The 22189-nt window shown below is 45.8% G+C and overlaps 1 protein-coding gene across 1 annotated transcript in view; it reads right to left on the bottom strand.

The window, feature by feature from the left end:
* IREB2 (iron responsive element binding protein 2) overlaps window positions 1-22189 on the bottom strand; it is a 59913-nt gene that overhangs the window by 33799 nt on the left and 3925 nt on the right. The window contains exons 2-4 of the mRNA XM_015409720.1: window positions 17874-17963; window positions 4833-4998; window positions 1502-1639 (exon numbers count right to left, since the gene is read on the bottom strand). Of these exons, the coding sequence (XP_015265206.1) occupies window positions 1502-1639; window positions 4833-4998; window positions 17874-17963 (394 nt within the window). The remainder of the gene's footprint in view (window positions 1-1501; window positions 1640-4832; window positions 4999-17873; window positions 17964-22189) is intronic.

The following is a 22189-nucleotide window of genomic DNA, read 5'->3' as shown; positions in this document are numbered from 1 at the left end:
GGGGAGTTGAAGAACCAGCGTTAAACCCCCCCCCCCCCCGAGGGGTGACGTTGGACCAGTCACAAACTCTAAGCCTTAACGACCTCGCAGGATGAAGATGGAATCCAGTGGGGCACCTTTAAGACCAACAAAGTTTTATTCGAGGTGTACGCTTTCGTGTGCAGGGACACTTCAGGAGTGTGCATGCATGTGAAAGCTTATCCCTTGAATAAATGTTTGCTGGTCTTAAAGAAGAAGGAGGAGGAGGAGATTGGATTTATACCCCACCCGCTTCCGGTCGGGGTAAAATGGCGATTTGACGCACCCTGTAGGTGCTCAGGGGGGACGGTGGTCAGGGTGGACGGTGGTTCCTTTCAGCAGTTTGGACAATTTATTTGTCCAATGCGGCTTCCCCCAGGCAGGGGGAATGACTGGCAGGCATCAAGACCCAAGTGAGAGTTGGGATTGGTGTGATCAAGCCTCGGAGGCTTGTTTTACACTTTGATCTCCTCTCCCGAAGCAGGCGTTGCGCACAGCACTAAAGGAGCACACCGAGCTGGGATGTCAGCTTAAAATCACCATTTCCTGACCTTACCATCTCCTTTCCCTTACCCCGCAACAGACACCCTGTGAGGTAGGTGGGGCTGAGAAAGCTCTTTCGAGGACTGCTCTGAGAGAACTTGTGACTGAGCCAAGGTCACACCGGCAGCTGCATGTGGAGGAGTGGGGAATCAAGCACGGAATCCGCGCTCTTAAGGTGCCACTGGGCTCAAACTTTGTCCTGCCGCTTCAGACCAACACAGCTACCCCACCCAAATCTACCTCACAGGGTTCTTGAGGGAACGAAACAGAGGAAAGGAGAACAGCATAAGCCACTCCGGGTCCCCACTGGAGAGAAAGACGGTGTATAACTGAAAGGTAAAGGTTCCCTTGCTCGAAAGCCAGTCGAATTCGACTTTAGGGTTGCGGTGCTGATCTCCGTTTCAAAGCCGAAGAGCCAGCGCTGTCCGAAGACATTTCCGTGGTCATGTGGCCAGCATAACTAAACACCAAGGCGCACGGAACGCTGTTCCCTTCCCACCGAAGTGGTACCTATTTATCTACTTGCAATTTCTTGCTTTCAAACTGCTAGGTTGGCAGGAGCTGGAACTAGAGACGGGAGCTCACTCCGTCATACGGCAACCCGGGTCTCGAACTGCTGAACTACCGTCCTTCCACAGCCTACAGTTCAGCGTCTTAACCACTTGAGCCACCGCAGCTCCTTTGAATTGAAATGGAGAAACAAATACTCCTGGCTCCTGGACATCAACCACTGGGGACCAGGCAGATTTCACGGGAGACACAAGGAGTGCCCGTCATCATCACGGATGGGGTGAGATAATTCCACACCATACAGCAAGAAAGAAAATTAGGAATTCTGACAGGTTCTTCTGTGGCCGTTCTGGGGATCAACCACCAGTGACATTCCCCCCCCCCCCTCCAAGTCAAAAGAAACCGCAAGCTCTAGCTTCACAATAAGTACCATTTACTGAAGTCGATCTGCAAAGAATGGTCCACGGTGAGATCTGTTGGGCAGGCAGGATGGACTCTGGAGGGATCTCCTCCGAGATTTTTCACAGCTTCTCTCATTGCAGCAAAGTCCACCATCGCGGGAATCCCACTGGGGGGAGGAAAAGGAGCAAGGGACACAGAGATCCTTTAATGCTAAGGACACTGGTGCCGTACAAACTCTCCAACATCCCATGAGAGATTTATGGGAAACAGAGCATTCTCATGAAGAACGTGTTTAACAGATTTAACCCCACTCCCTCAAAGCCCCAAAAGTTTCAAGACAATGCATTGCAGATAGCAAAAGGTTACACTGTTCTCTTAGGACTCCTGGACCCATCAAAAAAATTTTTTTTGTTAAAAAAGACTATTAGTGAACACTGCCACTGTTCACAGCAGGGGTGTCTAACATGCAGCCCGGGGGCTGGATGAGTCCCCCAGAGGGCTTCTGTCAGGCCCGCAGTGTGGCTGTCTTCGGCCAGCTTCTCTCATTGCAGCAAAGTCCACCATCGCGGGAATCCCACTGGGGGGAGAAAAAGGAGCAAGGGACACAGAGATCCTTTAATGCTAAGGACACTGGCGCTGTACAAACTCTCCAACGTCCCATGAGAGATTTACGGGAAACAGAGCATTCTCACGAAGAACGTGTTTAACAGATTTAACCCCCACTCCCTCAAAGCCCCAAAAGTTTCAAGACAATGCATTGCAGATAGCAAAAGGTTACACTGTTCTCTTAGGACTCCTGGACCCATCAAAAAAATTTTTTTTGTTAAAAAAGACTATTAGTGAACACTGCCACTGTTTACAGCAAGGGTGTCAAACATGTGGCCCAGGGGCCGGATCAGGCCCCGAGAGGGCTCCTATCAGGTCCACAGTGGAACTGGCTGTCTTCTGCTTCTTCTTCCAGTTCTGCTGCTGCTTCGCAATCGTAGGTTTGCAGCTTACAGAGACACACCTCAACAGCATACTCAAGATTGCAACACCACAGACATTTTGATGCAATAATTCAGAGCAAGACATGTCAGATATCAGACACTATTAAATAAACTAAATACTGCAAGACTGCTAATGTTTTAAGCACGTTTTTATTTTAAGGGGGGGGAAAGCCCTTTGTGTTTGTGTCCTTTATAAAGTTTAAATCTCCACTACCTGGCACTGCATTTTATGACACACATGGCCCAGCCCAACAAGGTCTCATTTATGTTAGGTCCGGCCCTCATAACAAATGAGTTCGACATCCCTGGTTTACAGAATATCCCTAGATATCTCAAAAACTTTACATGCAGGAGGAACTACAATCTAAGAAACATACCCTTCCATAGTAAGACAAATAAGAGTTGTTGTCAAAAAGGCGGGATATGTATAAAGTAAGTAAGTAAATAAATAAATTTCTGCCTCCCTCTCCACACTCCTTCTGCAGCCCATTGATCTCCTTGAAACGCAGCTCCTGAGAGATGGGGGGGGCATTACGAATGGCTCGGGGAGCAAACTGGTGGTCTGCAACAGGAAAGAGGGAATTGACAGAAATGCACCTCTCCCTTTCGCTGCCAGAGGCTGCAGTGACGGCCACAGTCATAGACGGTTTTAAAAGGGGAGTAGATAATGGAGGATAAATTTATCAGTGTCTCCTAACCACGGTGACTGAGGGGAACCTCCACATTCAGAGGCGCTAATCCTCTGAATCCCAGAAGCAGGAGGCAACATCAGGGGAAGGCCTCTATGCCCTGTTGTCGGCTGTCCAAAGGAATGGGCTGGCCACTGCGCTAGACAGGATGCTGGACTGGATAGACTATTGGTGTGATTCAGCAGGGCTCTTCTCATGTTCTTCTGTTAGCGGAAAAGTTCATCTGGATTCAACTGGTGGCTTCCATTTTTGCTGATAAAACACATATAAAAATTCTACATCTTTAATGCCATCTCATCTCAATCTTACCACCAGTGTTCCCCCTAAGCTGAGTTAGTGTGAGCTGGCTCACAGTTTTTTAGCCTCCGGCTCACACTTTCTTGCCTTTTCTCAGGAAGCCTGGCTCCAGAGCAAACTAATTTATGCCGTCGCCAAATCGCGACTTTAATGCCAGTAGCTCGCAATTTCGCAAAGCAGAATTTTTGCTCACAAGACTCCACAGCTTAGAGGGAGCACTGCTTACCCCATCTGGCTTTCTGGAGACGAACTTAAGCATCTGATCATGGATTTCAAATACCTTTTCAAATTCTTTAAGATTAATGTGTGTGTTTTTAAAAAGCTGCTTTCAAAATCTATACCTTTAAGAGCTTCATGTGTTTGTACTTTAGAGTTTGTAAACGGCCTTGTCTCCTCCTCCTCCTCTTAGCTCAGGAAGGCTGGCTCCAGAGCAAACTAATTTATGCAGTCGCCAAATCGCTCGCTCACAACTTTTAATGCCAGTAGCTCGCAAAGCAGAATGTTTGCTCACAGGACTCCACAGCTTAGAGGGAGCATTACTTACCCCATCTGGCTTTCTGGAGACAAACTTAAGCATCTGATCATGGATTTCAGATACCTTTTCAAATTCTTTAAAATGTTTTTTTTTAAAGCTGCTTTCAAAATCTATACCTTTAAAAGCTTTATGTGTTTGTATTTTAGAGTTTGTAAACGGCCTCAATCTTACATTCAGCACAAGCAAGATACGGACCCAGCTACCTACCACCACTGCAACATGCGTGCGTGCAGGGAGACAGTAAAATCATTATGTCAGAAAGCAATGCAAGCACGCAAACTTAAACATTTCTCTGGAACGTCTCCAGTTTTCAAGTGTCCCTTGAGCCATTTTTGGTGTGGTGCAGGCAGAACAAATACAAACAATGCCCCGTTGGCTTTTCTTAAACAGACATTCACTCGAACAAGACAGTCAGAAGTTTAACTATGCGTGTAAGTTTAGACTGGCGGTGACTATCTAAACAGTATGGGGGCCCCACCCTGGACGTTCAGAGACTGCACTGCTGGAAGAGATCATGAGAGCTAGTTAAAATGAGACTTACGTAAAGTCTTGGAGGAGGACTCTGGCAGGACAGAAGGGCACTTCGACATTATTCTGTTTTGCTTTCCAGTCCAAGATATTCATCACATCTTCTTCTTTCACTAGGAAGCCGTCCCAGTTACGAACGGAAGCTTCCAACAGTACCCGTATAGAGTAAGGCAGGCTATCTGCATGAAGAGAAAGTAACAGAGTTGACCAAGGACATATTTTACAGACGTGCATGTCTTGGGTCGATGGGGGCCCCACCCTGGACGTTCAGAGACTGCACTGCTGGAAGAGATCATGAGAGCTAGTTAAAATGAGACTTACGTAAAGTCTTGGAGGAGGACTCTGGCAGGACAGAAGGGCACTTCGACATTATTCTGTTTTGCTTTCCAGTCCAAGATATTCATCACATCTTCTTCTTTCACTAGGAAGCCGTCCCAGTTACGAACGGAAGCTTCCAACAGTACCCGTATCGAGTAAGGCAGGCTATCTGCATGAAGAAAAAGTAACAGAGTTGACCAAGGAAATATTTTACGGACGTGCATGTCTTGGGTCACTGCTCTCCTTCCTGTAGAGAGACAGAGCAAGAGAATCTTTTCTCTGTGTGTATACAATGCAAGCCTGAATTCTCCCTAGAAGCTAAAAAGACTAAACTGAGGCTATTGTACTTTCATGAGAAGACCAGAGTCACTGGAAAAGACAACTTGCTAGGTAAAGTGGAAGGCAATGACTTGGAGGCACATAACACATGCAGACTCCACAGATATAGGGATACACACAGTTTATTTTTGCTTAAAAAGGTGCCAGTATTCATATGTAAGGTTATTTATTTATTATTTATTACTTTAGATTTATATCCCGCCTAGCCAGGGCAAACTGGCTCAAGGCGGCATACATGATAATATAGATAAAACAATAAATACATTAAAATTGACAAAACTCACAAAACCAGCAATTTACTTGTATGTTAACAAGTACAGGTGGTGGCAGTTAGTATATATGGTCCGAAGCAAGAAGGCCATGCACCAACGTTGTAACGCAGGGCCATAACACGTTCAGTTTCCAATGGCTCCAGGTTGCATCCATTTACACCAATTCCCCCATCAGGACTTGGGAGCGCCCCTGGAAAGGTGTCAGTACTCAGTGCCAGCAAGTACCTCCAACAGGGCCATAGCCAGCAGTGGGGCTTTAGGGGGCTGTGCCCACTATAGATTAAGGGGAGTCCCAGCGCCAGCCAGCAAGTTGGCTTTCTGACAGCCAACTCACTGGCTAGCTGGTACAGACACAGTGAGGTGCCGGGGTGGGCCACTGGAGAATCACTGGCTGGCACAGATGCAGTGAGGTGCTGCGGCGGGCCATTCTCTAAAGGCCTGCCCTGGCGCCTCAATGCATCTGCTTGGAGAGCCAAGGAGGCAGTCAAGAGGCAGGGCAGCGAGCCCTCCTTGAAGGAGAGCCACTCGTGGTGACGTCATTAGTGACCTCACCACGTGGGGGGGCACAATCCCCCTCCCAACCCCAAAGCCCCCAGCTGGAAAATTTCCTGTCTATGGGGCTGACCACCACACACATACAGAAAGCACTATGGAATGTCGAGCACCACAAGGAAGTGGCAGGCAGATCACTGCACAGTTGCCCGTACATTAACCAACCAGAAGCTTTCACAAAAGCCCCACTACAAAAAGATGCCGCTCCTTCCACAGAACAGCAGACACTCGGATATTTCGCCGTGGTTCATACACTGGTCTGGGAGGAGACACTGAACCAGGAGAAGCGTAGCTCAGAATGGATGGACAGCAGAGAATTCTGAAGATGCTAAGAAGAGCCGGGCAGTGCTTTTCCTTTAGTACAGCTCAGAAACGTGACCCGCATCAAGAAGGTACTAATATAGGCATCATAATTTTCTCAGCCTTACTTTCCCTATGCGCAGGGCTGTCAATTCTAGGAGACAAAAATCTCACAGTGAAGTTCTGTGCTGAGTTACTCCTGCGTAAGTCCATTGAAGCCGACGGGTTTCGACTGGAGTAACTCTGCACAGGATTGCTCTGGACATCATTCCTAGACTGAAGAAGGTTGACAAAGATGTCTTTCGTGTCTAATCAGCACGGCTCACTGAAGCACTTATGGAAACCAAGAACAGATGTTTGAAAGTGCAACAACACGCAAGTACCTTAAGCCATATGCGGTGCTGGCGGGACAGACACTATACACGACAACCAGTGTTCCCTCTAAGCTGAGTTAGTGAGAGCTAGTTCACAGTTTTTTAGCCTCTGGCTCACACATCTTTGCCTCAGCTCAGGAAGGATGGCTCCAGAGCAAACTCATTTATGCAGTAGCCAAATCGCTCGCTCACCACTTTAATGCCAGTATGCTCACAAAAGTAGCATTTTTGCTCACAAGTCTCCACAGCTTAGAGGGGGCATTGACGACAACTGCTTGTCTTCAACACGCTTGGTGTAAACGGCACGGGAGGCGTAACATATCTAATGGACTGAAACCACAAAATCTGACTGATAATGCTATGAGGAGCCGCTCCGCTGATCAGACCGATTATGATCAATGGGAGAATAAAATAAGACACATTTATTTATTTATTTATTTAAAACCTTTGTCAGCCGCCTTTCCTCCTTACAGAGCGCAAGGACAGCTTACAACATAGATAAAACACACAGGATAAAACACATTAAAAACATAAAAGCCAAAAGTGTTAAGATCGCAGCTCGGGAGTTGGGACTGCTAGTAAACTTAACCAAATGCGGTCCTACATGAAAACGTCCTCAACTGCCTCCTGAAGACTGGAAGCGCGGGGGATCAGACACCCCCCCATGGGGAGGGTCTTCCAGAATTGTAGAGCTCCTGCTAAAAAGGCCCTCTGTCTTGGACCCACCAAATGAGCTTCTTTGATTGATGGGATGGCTGGGAAGGCCTCTCCCTATGATCTTAATTCCAAGGCAGTTCCCATGCATAAAACATCTGAGCCAAAAGGCTATGATTGATGGTGCTTTCCCATTTATAGGCCAGCCTGATCACATCAGATCTCAGGAGCTAAGCGAGCTTGGCCCTAGCTAGCATTTGGATGGGAGACGCCAATGAAACCGATCTAAAGAAACTTGATGGGCAGGAGGTTCGGGACGGACAAAAGGAAATACTACTTTACACGGAGAGTGATTAAAATATGGAATTCGCTGCCCAGAGGATGTAGTGACGACCACGGGAACAAAGAGCTTTCACAGGAGGTTAGATAAGATTCATGGAGGATAAGTCTATCTATGGCTACTAATCATGGTGACTGAGGGGAACCTCCACATTCCGAGGCACTAAGCCTCTGAATCCCAGAGCCAGGAGGCAACATCAGGGGAAGGCCTCATCTTCTCTGCCCTGTTGTTGGCCCTTAAGAGGAACCGGTTGGCTACTGTGTGAGGCAGGATGCTGGAATAGATGGATCACTGGTCTGATCCAGCAGGGCTCTTCTGATGTTGTTACCAGAGTTGTGACATGGAGGCGGACGATGGCAAACCACCTCTGAACGCCCCTTGCCTTGAAAACCCTCATCTATGACTTGATAGCATATTCTGCCGCCAACAAATTGGCAAAGCCCTACGATACAGTTGTTTTATCCAAGAACATATGTGGTAAACAGGTTAAACCGACATCCATATTTTAGGGCTTTCCAAAGCTAAGTGAAATTTCAGAAGAGCCAGGGCTATTTTGGGGCAGGAGAACGCACAGGAACGGAGTTCCGGCTGGCTCCCAAGTTGGCCACGCCCAGCAGGAACTCATTAGCATAATAGGCCACACCCAACAGCAGAAACTCATTAGGATTGGCTACATTAGGGTGTGTGTGGCCTAACATGCAAAGGAGTTCCTTCTACAAAAAAAGGCCCTGGGTTTTGACAACAAACAAGGTAAACAGAATAACAAGCAAAAGGTGGGTGTGGCTGGATGACCACACTTCTGGTAACATGGGGGTGCGGCCTAATGTGCTAATGAGCTGTGCTGGCAGGAGCGTGGCCTAATATGCTAATGAGTTTCTGGTGTTGGGTGTGGCCTATTATGCTAATGAGTTCCTGCTGGGCTTTTTCTACAAAAAGAGAAGAGCCAATTCCGTATCAGTGTTATCTGTTAAGTCTTGGAAATTAATTAAACCCAGTGACCGCGTTCATCATCGTGTTTCAGCAACAGGTCTCTCCAGAACTCTCAGACGCTGCACCTTGTTCAGACTTTTGTTTTCAGGAGATCAACACCGATATACTGGGAAAGCAGATACAGCAGCATCGAACTGCTCTTTTAATTAATGTGGTTAACCGAGAGACCGTGTATGACTACTAAAAACCAAGTACAAACAACAACTCATTGCTTCAAAACCTGGACGTTAAGTTCTGCGTGTGGTAATCAAAAGATTGCAGAAAGATAAAATGAGGTGACTGGAAAAAATTATTATTAATCCAGAAGGGTCGTTATCTTAGCCATGGAATATCTGAATTTTAACAAGAAGCTTCAGGATCAGTATAAAATTCATATATTAAAATACAGCTGAAAAAGATTTTAAATGATCGCCACGGAAGCTATTTTTATACTGGCCTTGACCGTAGAAACAGAAAACCAATGCAGAATTGTAACTGTGGGGGAATGCCCCATGGAGACAGTACCATGTATGCAATTTACCAAAAAGCATTTGTCAGAGATGTAATTATTACATATTGGATTTTCTTTCCATTCTTGATGGGGGATGCTATAACTTGTTTGAAACATTTTTGGAAAGCGTTAAATAATTGGTTGATAAAGTTCTCGGGCCTAATTCTTCTTTGCCCCAATGGTTATTTTGCTGAGCGATCGCATATAAGCCCTTCTAACTGATCAGTTGCTGCTTAACTCTTAATTCCTGAAATCTTGGAATAAAATTACGCACCATGGCGACCAAGATTTGGGAAATGGCAAAAACCATGTCTATGCAAAGGTTCCCTTGCTCGAAAGCCAGTCGAATCCGACTCTAGGGTTGCGGTGCTCATCTCCGTTTCAAAGCCGAAGAGCCAGCGCTGTCCGAAGACGTTTCCGTGGTCATGTGGCCAGCATGACTAAACACCAAGGTGCACGGAACGCTGTTCCCTTCCCACCGAAGGGGTCCCTATTTATCTACTTGCAATTTCTTGCTTTCGAACTGCTAGGTTGGCAGGAGCTGGAACTAGAGACAGGAGCTCACCCTGTCTTGCGGCACCCGGGTCTTGAACCGCTGAACTACTGACCTTCCACAGCCTGCAGTTCAGCGTCTTAACCACTTGAGCCACCGCAGCTCCATATGTCTATGCTACCAAATCATTAAATATAAGGCTACAAGATTTTAAAATATATTCTAGATGGTTTATGATACCTATGCAGTTATTTCGATGTAAATTTAAGGTGAATCCTATCTGTTGGAAAGGCTGTGGCCAAATATGGTATTTTATACACTGTTGGTGGGGATGCCCAAAGATTTCTGCCTTCTGGTCTACTGTACTTACTGAAATTTTTAAAAATGTTGGGTTATTCTATACCTAACACCCCGGAAGCTATGTTACTTTATTTCTGGCCTGACCAATCAATTTCATGGTATAAAATTGAACTTGCTTCTTTTAATGCTTATGGCAGCCAAACTACTGTTGGCCCAGAATTGGAAATTAAAGAAACTAACTTTGAAATATGGGATATTGCTGTAATGTATAAAATTGCAATACAACTAGTTGTGGCTGAAACAACTACAAAAAATATGATTTTGTTGAGAAATGGCTTTCTTTCTTTGAATATGTTAATTCTAACTATAACGAACTATACATTTTGCCAAAGAAGTGTTTAGACTTTGTATTTTATTAGAAGTTGTGATGTACTTTATTTTACTATGTGTATTGGTGAAAAGTAGGCTTAAGTTGTTGCTACTGTTGTTATTATTTGAATTTGAAGCTGATGTTGCTATTGTTAAATAAGAAAATTTTAAAAATTGTGGAAAAAAACATGTCTATCAGCTTTATATTTTGAGGCTAAAAAAAATCTAAGAAGATAAGACACACTTAGAAAAAGAGTTAAATTTTCCATTATGTGCAGACAGACATTTAAGATTATGCAGCACCACAGATCTTCACATTTCCTACCTTCAGGAAATGATTTCCTCCAGACATTTGCTAAGGAACCCTTCATGCTGCACAAGTTGCTGGGGGGCACATAAGAGGACGTACACTTGGTGAATGCTGGGCTTCCCTGTGCTCCTCATAAAACTGGGAAGACTGTGATTTGCGGGGCTCGAAGAAAATGTTAATTGACTTGCTGTTGGCAGCTGCCAGATCCGCAATCGCCATTAAGTGGAAAAATAATCTACCCCCTACAACCACTTTATGGTATGATAAGATCTGGCAATTTTATGTCATGGAAAAGACTGCCCACAAGAATGCCCAAATTGATAATGTGAAGGAAAAAAGAGCAATTTCTACCGATTTGGTACCCGTTTTTGAATTACATGACAACAACAGATAAAGTGCCAAAAAATGTTTGTCCTATACTAGACCTGTTGCATTTGTAAGGTTGTTGCATTCCTTTTTATATTTTAAATGTAGCAGCAACTGTTTTTTACGTTTCTTAAGCCATCTATGTATGAATGTTTCATGTTTTTCCTCTTTATGTTTAATAAGATCAATTAAGAAAAAAAAATGAGGGCATGCCCTAGAACAGTGGTTTTCAAGTCTCTGCATCTGGGATTTAGGGAAAAGCATGGGACCCAGTGGGCAGGAAGTCACATGACATCACAGCCACATGACAGAATGATAACGAGCCACAGCCTCTGAACACCCCTGTGCTAAAAAGCAACCTTAAGGCAGACCAATGCCCCAGAACCCAATACATCCCTGCATCTAGAAGAAGAAGTAGAGATTGGATTTATACCTTGCCCTTCACTACCTAAAGGAGTCTCAGAGCGGCTTACAAACTCCTTTCCATTCCCCTCCCCACAACAGACACCCTGTGAGGTAGGTGTCTATATACTGGAGGGAAGATCAGAAACAATGCACAATCTCAGCAGAGATGCACACCCACGCCATTACTGCTCTGATCACCAAGGAACCCAAAATCCTTCTGAGAAACTTTGGGGTTTGCAGCAGTGTTCCAAGTCTAAGCTGAGTCAGAATGAGCTAGCTCACAGTTTTTTAGCCTCCGGCTCACACATTTTAGCCTTAGATCAGGAAGGATGGCTCCAGAGCAAACTAATTTATGCAGTAGCCAAATCGCTTGCTCACAACTTTGATGCCAGCAGCTCACAAAGTGGAATTTTTGCTCACAAGACTCCACAGTTTAGAGGGAGCATTGGTTTGCAGTGTGAAACCCACTGGTGTTTGTCTTCTAGTCTGAGATTTTGGAGCTCATGCCATCCACACTGGAATGCTGTTCTCTCTCACGAGGGTGAGGAATGTCTTCTACAAGGCAAACTAGAGACTCCTGAGCTTTTACTGCAAGGTTGCAACACGCAGAGGAGAGAAGAAGAAGAAGAAGAGGAGGAGGAGGAGGAGGAGGAGATTGGATTTATACCCCGCCCTTCACTTGGAGTCTCAGAGCGGCTTACAAACTCCTTCCCCTTCCCCTCCACACAACAGACACCCTGTGAGGTGGGTGGGGCTGAGAGAGCTCTGACACAAACTGCTCTTTTTCAAGGACAGCTGTGCCAGAACTTGTGACTGACCCAAGGTCACATCAGCAGGTGCAAGTGGAGGAGTGGAGAATCAAACCCTGTTCTCCCAGATTAGAGTCCGCACACTTAACCACTACACCATTCTGGAACAGACTTTAATTTACTCCATTTGTACTAATTTTTTCTCCCCAACGGGGGCTCAAATTGGCAAACAGCATTCTCCCGTTCTCTGTTTTAGCCTCACAACAATCTTCTGAGTTAGGGTTAAGCTGAGAGTGTGCGACTGGCCCAAAATCACCTAGCCAGCATCCAGAGCAAAGTGGGGATTCAAGCTTATTCTTTTTAACAATTGTTCACGAAGCAGCGAGGGAAAAGATGGGTGAAAGGAAGGGCGTGAGCTGGCAAGTTTAACAGGTCCCTCCGCTAGCTGCTCAGCTCTGGAAACTACAAACTGCAGCTGCAGGGTTCGCTGGCCTCATCTAAATTAGCTGTGTTTTACAAGGCAGACAGTATAATTTCTCCCTAATTAGGTGATTCATCCCAAAAGCTAACTGGAATAAGAAGCGACTTCTGAATCAGCAAGAGCTCCACTTTCCCAGTGGCGTAACAATATATTTTTTTAATACCCCTTTACAATCCGACCCACCCCCATTAATTTAAGAGCACCCAGAACATTTCTAACTGAACGCAAAACGAATTAATTATCCAGAAGGTTCTCAACTGACATCTACCTACAGATGATTTGGCAACTAAATGGGATCTCTCCCATCTAAATGGAACGAAATGGAATCTCTTCCATCTCACTCGCACATTTAATTAGGGAGAATTCATCAGAACAAAAGGAATCAAATGTTTAACTTTCAGGGACCATACCCAAAAACTTCTCAGGTATTGACATGCTTCCCACAAACGTTAACTGCAAAGTTCACAAAGAACATTTCAGTATCATCTGCTGCCAACGTTCTACACATCATCTGCAATCACACGCACCATAACATCTCTCAGGAATGTCCTCTTTTCATGACTGCTCTGTGACTAGTTACTAAAACCTGAAGTCACCTCTACCCGTGGGCAGCCCCTCTGACCCTTCAAGGTATTGTTTCTTTAACCAGTTACCACTTAGCGGAATTCTCCCCAACCGCCACAATACGGTCCTTTCAAACAAACAAATGCAACAACTTCCGAGATAGACCTGAAAGAAATGTACTCAAACGAAGGTCGAGGCAATGGCCGTGAACTCGGGTTTTATTGCTCTGAGCAAGCGCTGCAACTCAGTCATTCTGGCTCTCATGTTCAGCAGCGGTTGCCGAGTTTTAATACTCCAGAGGACAGCACCTTTGTTCCTAGTGTGCCAGCCAGGTGTGGCAAAATTGGCTCTTGAAATAGAACAGAGGACCTCCTGGAAGGTGACAGCAGGCTATTGATTAGTCACTTAGAAACCCAAAGAGCACCAGCCTGCTGGGCCTCTAAATCACATGAACACACATGAAGCGGTCCATCGAGGTCAGTATTGTCTGCTCAGACCGGCAGCGGCTCTCCGGGGTCTCAGGCTGAGGCCTTTCACATCACCCACTGCCTGGCCCTTTTAAAGCAGAGGCTTTTTATGTTTCCCCTTCATGGGGTTTCCCTTACAAATTGGGGACTGTCCCTGCTCCCAGTTCTGTGCCTTGCCTAACTTCCTTACAGCTTTCCCCTGCAGATGGTTTCGCAACCGAATCTAACTTTTGTGCCTGTCTCACTCAGCCTTTTATCTAGGTTTTAGGTTCTGTTCTGTATCTTGCTGGCTACCCACCCTTGTCTCATCAGGAGCCTGCCTCCCTAGCTTTAAACTATATCTGTCCCATAACTGTTCTTCTAGTTCTGCCTCCAGAAAGGTACATGAACAGGCTCTCTCAATGGCGGGCAGGAACAGAGGCTCTATCAAGCAGGAAGCTTAGTTCTTATGAAAATGGTGAAAGGCAATAGCTCAAGGGCACAGCGTGTATGCCACTGAGTCACAGAGGGAGATTAAAATGTAGAATTTGCTGCCAGAGGATGTTGTGATGGCCACAGAAATAAGACGGCTTTAAAAGGGGATTAGATACATTCATGAAGGATCAGTTTATCAATGGCCACTAGCCACGGTGACTGAGGGGAACCTCCACATTCAGAGGCACTAAGCCAGAGCTTCTATGACCTGTTGCTGGCCCTCCAGCGGAACTGGATGGCCACTGTGTGAGACAGGATGCTGGACTAGATGGATCACTGGCCTGATCCAGCAGGGCTCTTCTTATGTTCTAATGAAGGCCTCACCCTCTATGCCCTGTTGTTGGCCCTCCAAAGGAACTGATTGGCCACTGTGTGAGACAGGACGCTGGACTAGATGGACCACCGGCCTGATCCAGCAGGGCTCTTCTGATGTTCATACCTTCCACATTCAGAGGCACTAAGCTTCTGAATCCCAGGGCCAAGAGGCAACGTTAGGGGAAGGCCTCGGCCTCTGTGCCCTGTTGTTGGCCCTCCAGAGGAACTGGATGGCCACTGTGTGAGACAGGATGCTGGACTAGATGGACCACTGGCCTGATCCAGCAGGGCTCTTCTGATGTTCTAAGTCACCAGAATCTTAAGTTGTAAGGATTTCAGGCAGCCAGCATTGGGAAAGATTTCTCCGCTTGAGACTTTGGTGCGATCCTCCTAGTCAGAGCTAGACAATACTGGACTAAAAGGACCCACTAAATGAACCTACGAGGCTGCCTTAAATATGCTTTTCAGAAGCCACACACAGCAGGAACTGTTCGTATTTGTGTTTTACGAGATAACATTTGCAGGCCTAGAGGAGGTAGGCTGAGCAAACTGATAAAACGAGAGCTGAGCTCCTATGCATGCTTACAGGGTACTATCCAAGTCAACTCAGCAGGACTTACTTTTGAGTAAACAGGCACAGGATTGCACTGTAAATCGAACTGTGAGGACTTTAGACCTCTGCGAATGTACAGCAACAGCTGCACGGCTGCTGCTGAACATTCTCTGAAACTAAGCAAAGGAAAGCCCAAGAGTAAACACAGGAGTTACAAACTGCTCCCACAAACACAGGCCCTTCCAGGCTACAAGCTGCTTTTTTCCAGGCTTTTGAGTAAGCATTTGGAAGGTCAAACATGACCGTGCCAATTTGAGCGTAGCAGCTTGCTGTTATAAAAAACCTGGCTTGAATCTGTTGGGGCAAATGACCCCAACTGCTGTTAACTACTAGAGTAGGGGTGGCCAAACTGTGGCTCGGGAAGCTAGGTATCATTAGCAAACAAATATGATTGGGCAAATAAGGCCCCGGTCACACGGGCTGGATATTGCGGGGGGAAGGCGTGGCTAATTGCCCCGGAGGAAACTAACGAGCGGCCGCCCGAGCACACGTCCCGTTCGAGGTCCCGTGGTTAGGGGGGAGATGCTGACCAGACGGCTATCCTGAAGCGCGGCATAGAAGCCGCGCTGCGCGATCGCACTAGCAATCGCTCTTTGTGCGCATGCGCTGTTGCGCAACCTGTGGAGACGAGTGGCGGATGCCACGTAAGTCCACCGGAAACGCAATCAGACGCCCGCCCTTGGCCCACGGTTTCCGGAAACTAGTACCTCGTAAGTACTAGTTTTTTAATCCGCACCTTCGGCGGGGAGCCACGGGAGCACTGCACTTCCCAGATGTTGGGGTGTGATCGCGCCTGGAAAATCCGCGGGACTCCCGTGCCTCTCCTGCGGCAACTTTGCCGTGTGACCGGGGCCTTTAAATCATTATCGATATCTGCTTTTACCCCTTTTGTTATTATTTTTCGCAATCTCATTTAATGTTAATAAAAGGCAAATTTGCATATTTACCAATAAAAACGTGTAATATCTGTTCATGTCTTGGGGCTCTCAAACATCTGATGTTTATTCTGTGTGGTTCTTACGTTAAGCAAGTTTGGCCACCCCCGAACTAGAGAAATCATGCTCCACCCCCTAGCTGGGATTTTAGCAAGCACCAATGAGGAAAAGCAGTTCTAGCTGTCGAAGACAACTTTCGCAGTAAAGGCGAGAATGGTGACTCTCGGCCACAACCCATCGGGCACCGAGCTTAATTAAGTTCTATTGAACAGAAGTCGTGACTGCTGGCTTACATGTGTCCACAGCTCCCTTAAGCAAAACAGGAAATTTATCTGGGCCGATCACAGCTGTAAAGGTAATTAACTAGCATCGGGACATAACGAGCCGGCACTGTAACAGATCTATTGAGGAACTTCAGCGTCAGTACCTTGACGTGTACCATTTCCAGTAGCTGACAAGCAGTTTCTCTGTACCAAAGCCATAATCTTATGAGTTCGAAGCGTCTAAACTAGGCACACGCAACTAGAAAGACCTAAGCCACCGCCACCCTCCCTAAGTGCATCATCTACCTGAGAAAATGCTGTCGGGGCACTAAACAAAAGGGCCCTGGGGAGCAATGCTCCCTCTAAGCTGTGGAGTCTTGTGAGCAAAAATTCTACTTTGTGAGCTGCTGCCATTAAAGTTGTGAGCGAGCGATTTGGCTGCTGCATCAATTAGTTTGCTCTGCAGCCCTCCTTCCCGAGCTAAGACAATAATGTGTGAGCCAGAGGCTAAAAAACCGTGAGCTCGCTCACACTAACTCAGCTTAGAGGGAACACTGCCGGGGAGAGAAAGAGATGACCAGACACACTTGGAGAAAGCTCCGCCTCACTGGTGCTGTCAGTATCTCAGGGATTCGCTTTAGACTCAGCAAGATGCTGCACGGGTCTGGGAGACGAGGATGGGCATAAGCCATACCAGTTGCCTTCTTCCGTGCTGCTGGCCCCAACGGTACAGCCAGCGTCTTGGGCAGAGATCTGGCCCTGGGTGCCAAGCCAAGTGCTGCTGTTGACACACATGTCTGGAGCCGCTTACCCCTTGAACTTATGGATATCAGTGGTCCAGGCGTATCCAATGCTGCCTAGTCTCAGCTTGCGTCACAGGTAATGGTCTTGTTACTATTCATCAATAAACAAGCTTCTCTCTGTGACAAATGTGGGTGGGGAGGATTCAACCTACTTTATGAAATGTGGGTGGGGCTATGGCTCAGTGGCAGAGCATCTGCTTGGCATGCAGAAGGTCCCAGGTTCATTCTCAGCATCCCCAGTTAAAAAGACCAGGCATCAGGTGATGGGAGGGACCTCAATCTGGGACCCTGGCTCAGTGGCAGAGCATCTGCTTGGCATGCAGAAGGTCCCAGGTTCATTCTCAGCATCCCCAGTTAAAAAGACCAGGCAGCAGGTGATGGGAAGGACCTCAATCTGGGACCCTGGCTCAGTGGCAGAGCATCTGCTTGGCATGCAGAAGGTCTCAGGTTCAATCCCCGGTATCTCCAGTTGAAATATCTGGCAGGACATGATGGGAAACTCTTCTGCCTGAGACCCTGGAGAGCCGATGCCAGCTTGAATAGACAATACTGACTTTGATGGACCAAGGGTCTGATTCAGTAGAAGGCAGCTTCATGAATGCTGTGACAAAATGTCAAAAAGACAAAGCATGCATAAACAAACAGATTCCACTGAACGGCCTTCAGAATGTTACAAAACTGATTAGTCCTAAATCGTCATTCAGTTAGAAAAAAGAAAAGGTGCTTAAATATTGCTGTATAAACTACCCGAAATGAATCAGTTGCTAGTTTAGGGGAAGCCACATTCGTTTTTTTTTTTTAAAAGCAATTATAAAATAATGGTTACCATATTTGGAGCCTCCGAGTTTAGCAACATTGTAGAACTTCTTTCCTGTACTGTCTTTCAGTAGCTCAATTAAGTGCTGGAACGGGCAATCTAGAAAACAAGCGACACAAACGTTAAAAGATTTCATCACAATATTTATAACAGCACACATTTAGACAAAAGGAGCTAAATATTGACCTGAGCTTGCTAGCACTAAGTGCGAGTTCTAAAGGAGATTAAACAAATTCATAGAGGAGGAGTCTGTCAAAAAATATCAGCCACAATGGCTAAATGGAACCTCCATGTGCAGAGGCAAAACTGAATTCCTTTTGTTGAACAGCAACATTAGGGAAGGCTGTTGCCATGCCCTACTGGTGTGCTTCCCAAAGGTTTTGGATAGCCACTGTGGGAACCACAGGGTTAGATCCAGCAGGACCCTCCCTATGTTATGGCTTCTTTCATTCTTCCATTGGATAATTTACAATGCTTTTATGCTGTTTTAATTTGTAAACTGTATCAAGCAAGACCCCAGAGAGGCAGCATAAACATTCCTAAATAGACCAATGCTCTCTGGTTAGCTGTTCAATTAGCATATTAACATGTGGAACACTGGATTACTTCTTGGAAGATTTAAAGACAGGAAGGAATGTACTTCAGGCATGACTATGTTTTACCGCTGGACATAAACATGCTGTGGCTGTGGACATTAGCAGTAACTACTCTAGCCTGTGTGTTGTATGTTCAAGAATTCTGAGGAAGGTGGTGCTGGCAGAGTGATGCTACAAAAACTAGGCAAATATTTTATGCAAGGAACATGTGTAAGAAAACAGGATGCGTGAGGAAACTAAGAGGATGCCAGGAGGGAACATCAGGGGAAGGCCCCAGGCCTCCATGCCCTTTTGTTAGCCACCCAGAGGAACTGTTTGGCTACTGTGTGAAACAGGATGCTGGACTAGATGGACCACTGGTCTGATCCAGCAGGGCTCTTCTGATGTTCTTATGAAGGCCTCAGCCTCCATGCCCTGTCGTTGGCTCTCCAGAGGACCGGGTTGGTCACTGTGCAAGACAAAATGCTGGATGGACCACTGGTCTGATCCAGTAGGGCTCTTCTGATGTTCTTATGAAGGCCTCGGCCTCTATGCCCCGTTGATGGCCCTCCAGAGGAACTGGTTGGCCACTGTGTGAGACAGGATGCTGGACTAGAGGGACCACTGGTCTGACCCAGCAGGGCTCTCCTTATGTCCTTAAGATAAATACATTTCATCTGACATTTAAACCCCAATCTGATCACTGAAGTAACCTATATCAAGTTCTTTTAGTACAAGTATTGTTATTAAATACACTGTGCTTGCATTTCCCATTAATGTCAAAGAAGATCACTGCCAAGTAAGAGTTCTTAGTACTGCAGCTTTAAACACACTGGACTCTTTGATGTTCAGAGTTGGGTCTCTTTGGTGTTCAGAATTGGGTAAACAACTTTTGGGTAACAATCATTCTGCAGTATGAATTTAGGAGGACATATAAAACAACAGCAAGTATAGCTTTGCACAATATAATGCTGTTGGCTCTCAATTAAGTGTGCAGCAAGTTAAAAGCAATTCATCCTCTGCCAGTACTTTCTCAACCCTCCGCTCCAGTTATGTAATAGAAGCATCATCTTGGAGAACTAAGAAAAGGCTATACTACTTTATTCAAGCAGCTCTTCCCTGCCCTGAAACAAGAATGCTTTATACACATGGGACAACAGCCAACCTCACTTCAACAGGGTGATGCGTATGTAAGATTGTGCTGGGTTGTTTTATTATTAAAAGACCAGTGTCAATAACAAAAAAAGGAGATTAAAACATTTATACTGCTGGAGATTAAGTAAGAAGTTGCAGAGCCAGGGCGTATGGTTTTTTTTATTATATAGGTTACATATTTTGATTATAGTTTAAAGGGAGTTTATGTGCCTCCTAATGAATGATATATAAACGGTACTTCTCTTTACCACACAGCGCAATAGTGGTTATATATTTATTTCCCATTTATGTGTGGCGGATTATTCACAAACTTTTTGAGACTAGCATATCAAGATTTATAAGACTGAAAAACTAAAGGAATTCCTTAAACATTGTTTAAAGTTTAAACAAAAGGTATGTGAACCAAATTCCCTGAAGGAATAGACTATACATATTGCATTCAGTGTTGGTGGTTTTCAGGAAATGGGGAAGAATACACACTCTTAATTACTAGCAAACAGTAGCGTTCATAATTTACCAACAGTTTTAAAGTTTTATTAATGTAAGATCAAACACACACAAAAAATAGAAAGGAAGAGACTCTCTCGGAACATGCTGACACACGTTCAGTTCAATAATTTTGCCATTTCCTGTATTGTTGGCCATCCAGAGGAACTGATTGGCCACAGTGTGAGACAGGATGCCGGACTAGATGGGCTATTGGTCTGATCCAGCAGGGCTCTTCTTATGTTCTTATGAATGCCTTGCTGTTGCCCCTCCAGAGGAACTAGTTGGCCTCCATGTGAGACAAGATGCCGAACTAGATGGACTATTGGTCTGATCCAGCAGGGCTCTTCTTATGTTCTTATAATATTTCGGGCCATTTTGCTGGAGGAGGGGTGTTTTATCCTGACCCAGAACAGGTTCCTCCAAATCAGTTCCTACAATCATTTCTATTTCCCGTACTACATGAGCAAGCACAATTTCCTCAAAAGCTAAGCAGAATAGTAAAGGGTGAATAAACAGAATAGGAAATCTGATTGTGCTGGCATAAAAGAAGAACAACAAATGAGACAAAACCTTGCTTTTTGTTTTTAAATCTGGATGCAGAGGTGCTATTAGAATGTTACAAAAAAATGTCAAGCTCTCTGGCCTGCTCCTCTCGAGGTGGTGGTGGGGAGGGATTTAAAAAACAAAGAAAACAAAACCTTTCCCTTGACCCAAGCCATTTCAACCAGGCACTCTCAAACCTCCAGAAAAATGGTCTCTCTCCATCCCTGCACAGAGAAAAGGAGGATGCCTGAGAGATGAATTCCAGATTAAGCCAGATACATTTTTTTAAAAGCAATCTTTTAAGGACCTGAGGATTCCCTCATGCAACATTCTACACTCTTCCAGGAGGTGCAGTTTTTGAATCTTGATGCAAGGTTGCTGTTAAAAAAAGGATACAAAGCAAACTGTTTGGCCTGCTTCTCTCTGGAAGGGGGGGGGGGAGGTTTAAAAAACAAGCCAACCGGGACTGTAGCACTGCAAGCAGACACTCCCAAGGTGGAATGTTCCACAACTCCCCCCCCCTCCATCCCCACACAGAGAAAACTAGCATACCAGGCACTCTAGATTAACCTACACACACACAATTGGCCTTATAGCCCACCCACCCCTGCTCATCAAGGCTCAGGGCGGGTAAGAACAATGTTGAAAACAATATTGTAGATTAGTTGTTAAAAACAATTATCACAACAATGAATGAAGATAAAATCATTTATACACACAAACATATATACATGCACACGTGTGTGTATACATATGTACATTTATATGTATCATTAGAAAAGAGCAAGAGTCCAGTAGCACCTTAAACACTAACAAAATTTGTGGCAGGGGAGGAGCTTTCGTGAATCATCTTGACACACGTACACCCCCCCCCGTGTGTGTATATATATATATACACACACACACATATATACATATGTAGATAGATATACACACAAACACAACTGCATACACACACTTGCCAGAATGTGTTGCTTTTCAAAAAGAGTTTTGCTCACACTAACTAAACCCCCGCCTACAAATAAATAAAAAGAACTAACTAGAATGAGGGAATCCTCTCTCTTTTTCAAAAAAACAACACCTTGCATACTTTTAAAAAAAAAAAATGGAGAAAAGGGTCCCCTTCCCCGTGAGTCACTTTCCCCTGCAACGATCTGGGTGGCTGTTTTTAAAGAAAGGCCCTTCACAGGAGCCTAAAACCCCACCACCACCCCATATTTATGAATCTGGGCGCGTTTTAAAGGGGGCTGAGAACCAGGGTGGCTGACTCTGCACTTGGCAAATTTCCTGGAGATCCGGGGTGGTGGTGGTGGTGGGAAGACCTCTGTAGCCTGCGTGCGTGTGTGTGGGAGGCGTTTTCATCACGCCGCAGAGCCCACCCTCCCGAACAGCTCATCCCCCCCCCCAAGAGGAACCGATGCCGAAACAACTAGGGGCGATCCTCAAGATCTCCAGGCCCGACCTGGAGGTTGGCAAGCCCGTGCTAAACAACCCCTTTCCCACGCATGCGCGCTTGCGGGCGCCCCCCCCCCAACCCAGCCTTTCTTCCCAGGCCTCTCCCCC

Source organism: Gekko japonicus, unplaced genomic scaffold, assembly GCF_001447785.1.
Source record: "Gekko japonicus isolate JY-2015 unplaced genomic scaffold, Gekko_japonicus_V1.1 scaffold3628, whole genome shotgun sequence".
Taxonomy (NCBI): Eukaryota; Metazoa; Chordata; class Lepidosauria; order Squamata; family Gekkonidae; genus Gekko; species Gekko japonicus.
The sequence above is the reverse complement of the archived record's forward strand: the minus strand, read 5'-3'. Positions and strand labels throughout refer to the sequence as shown.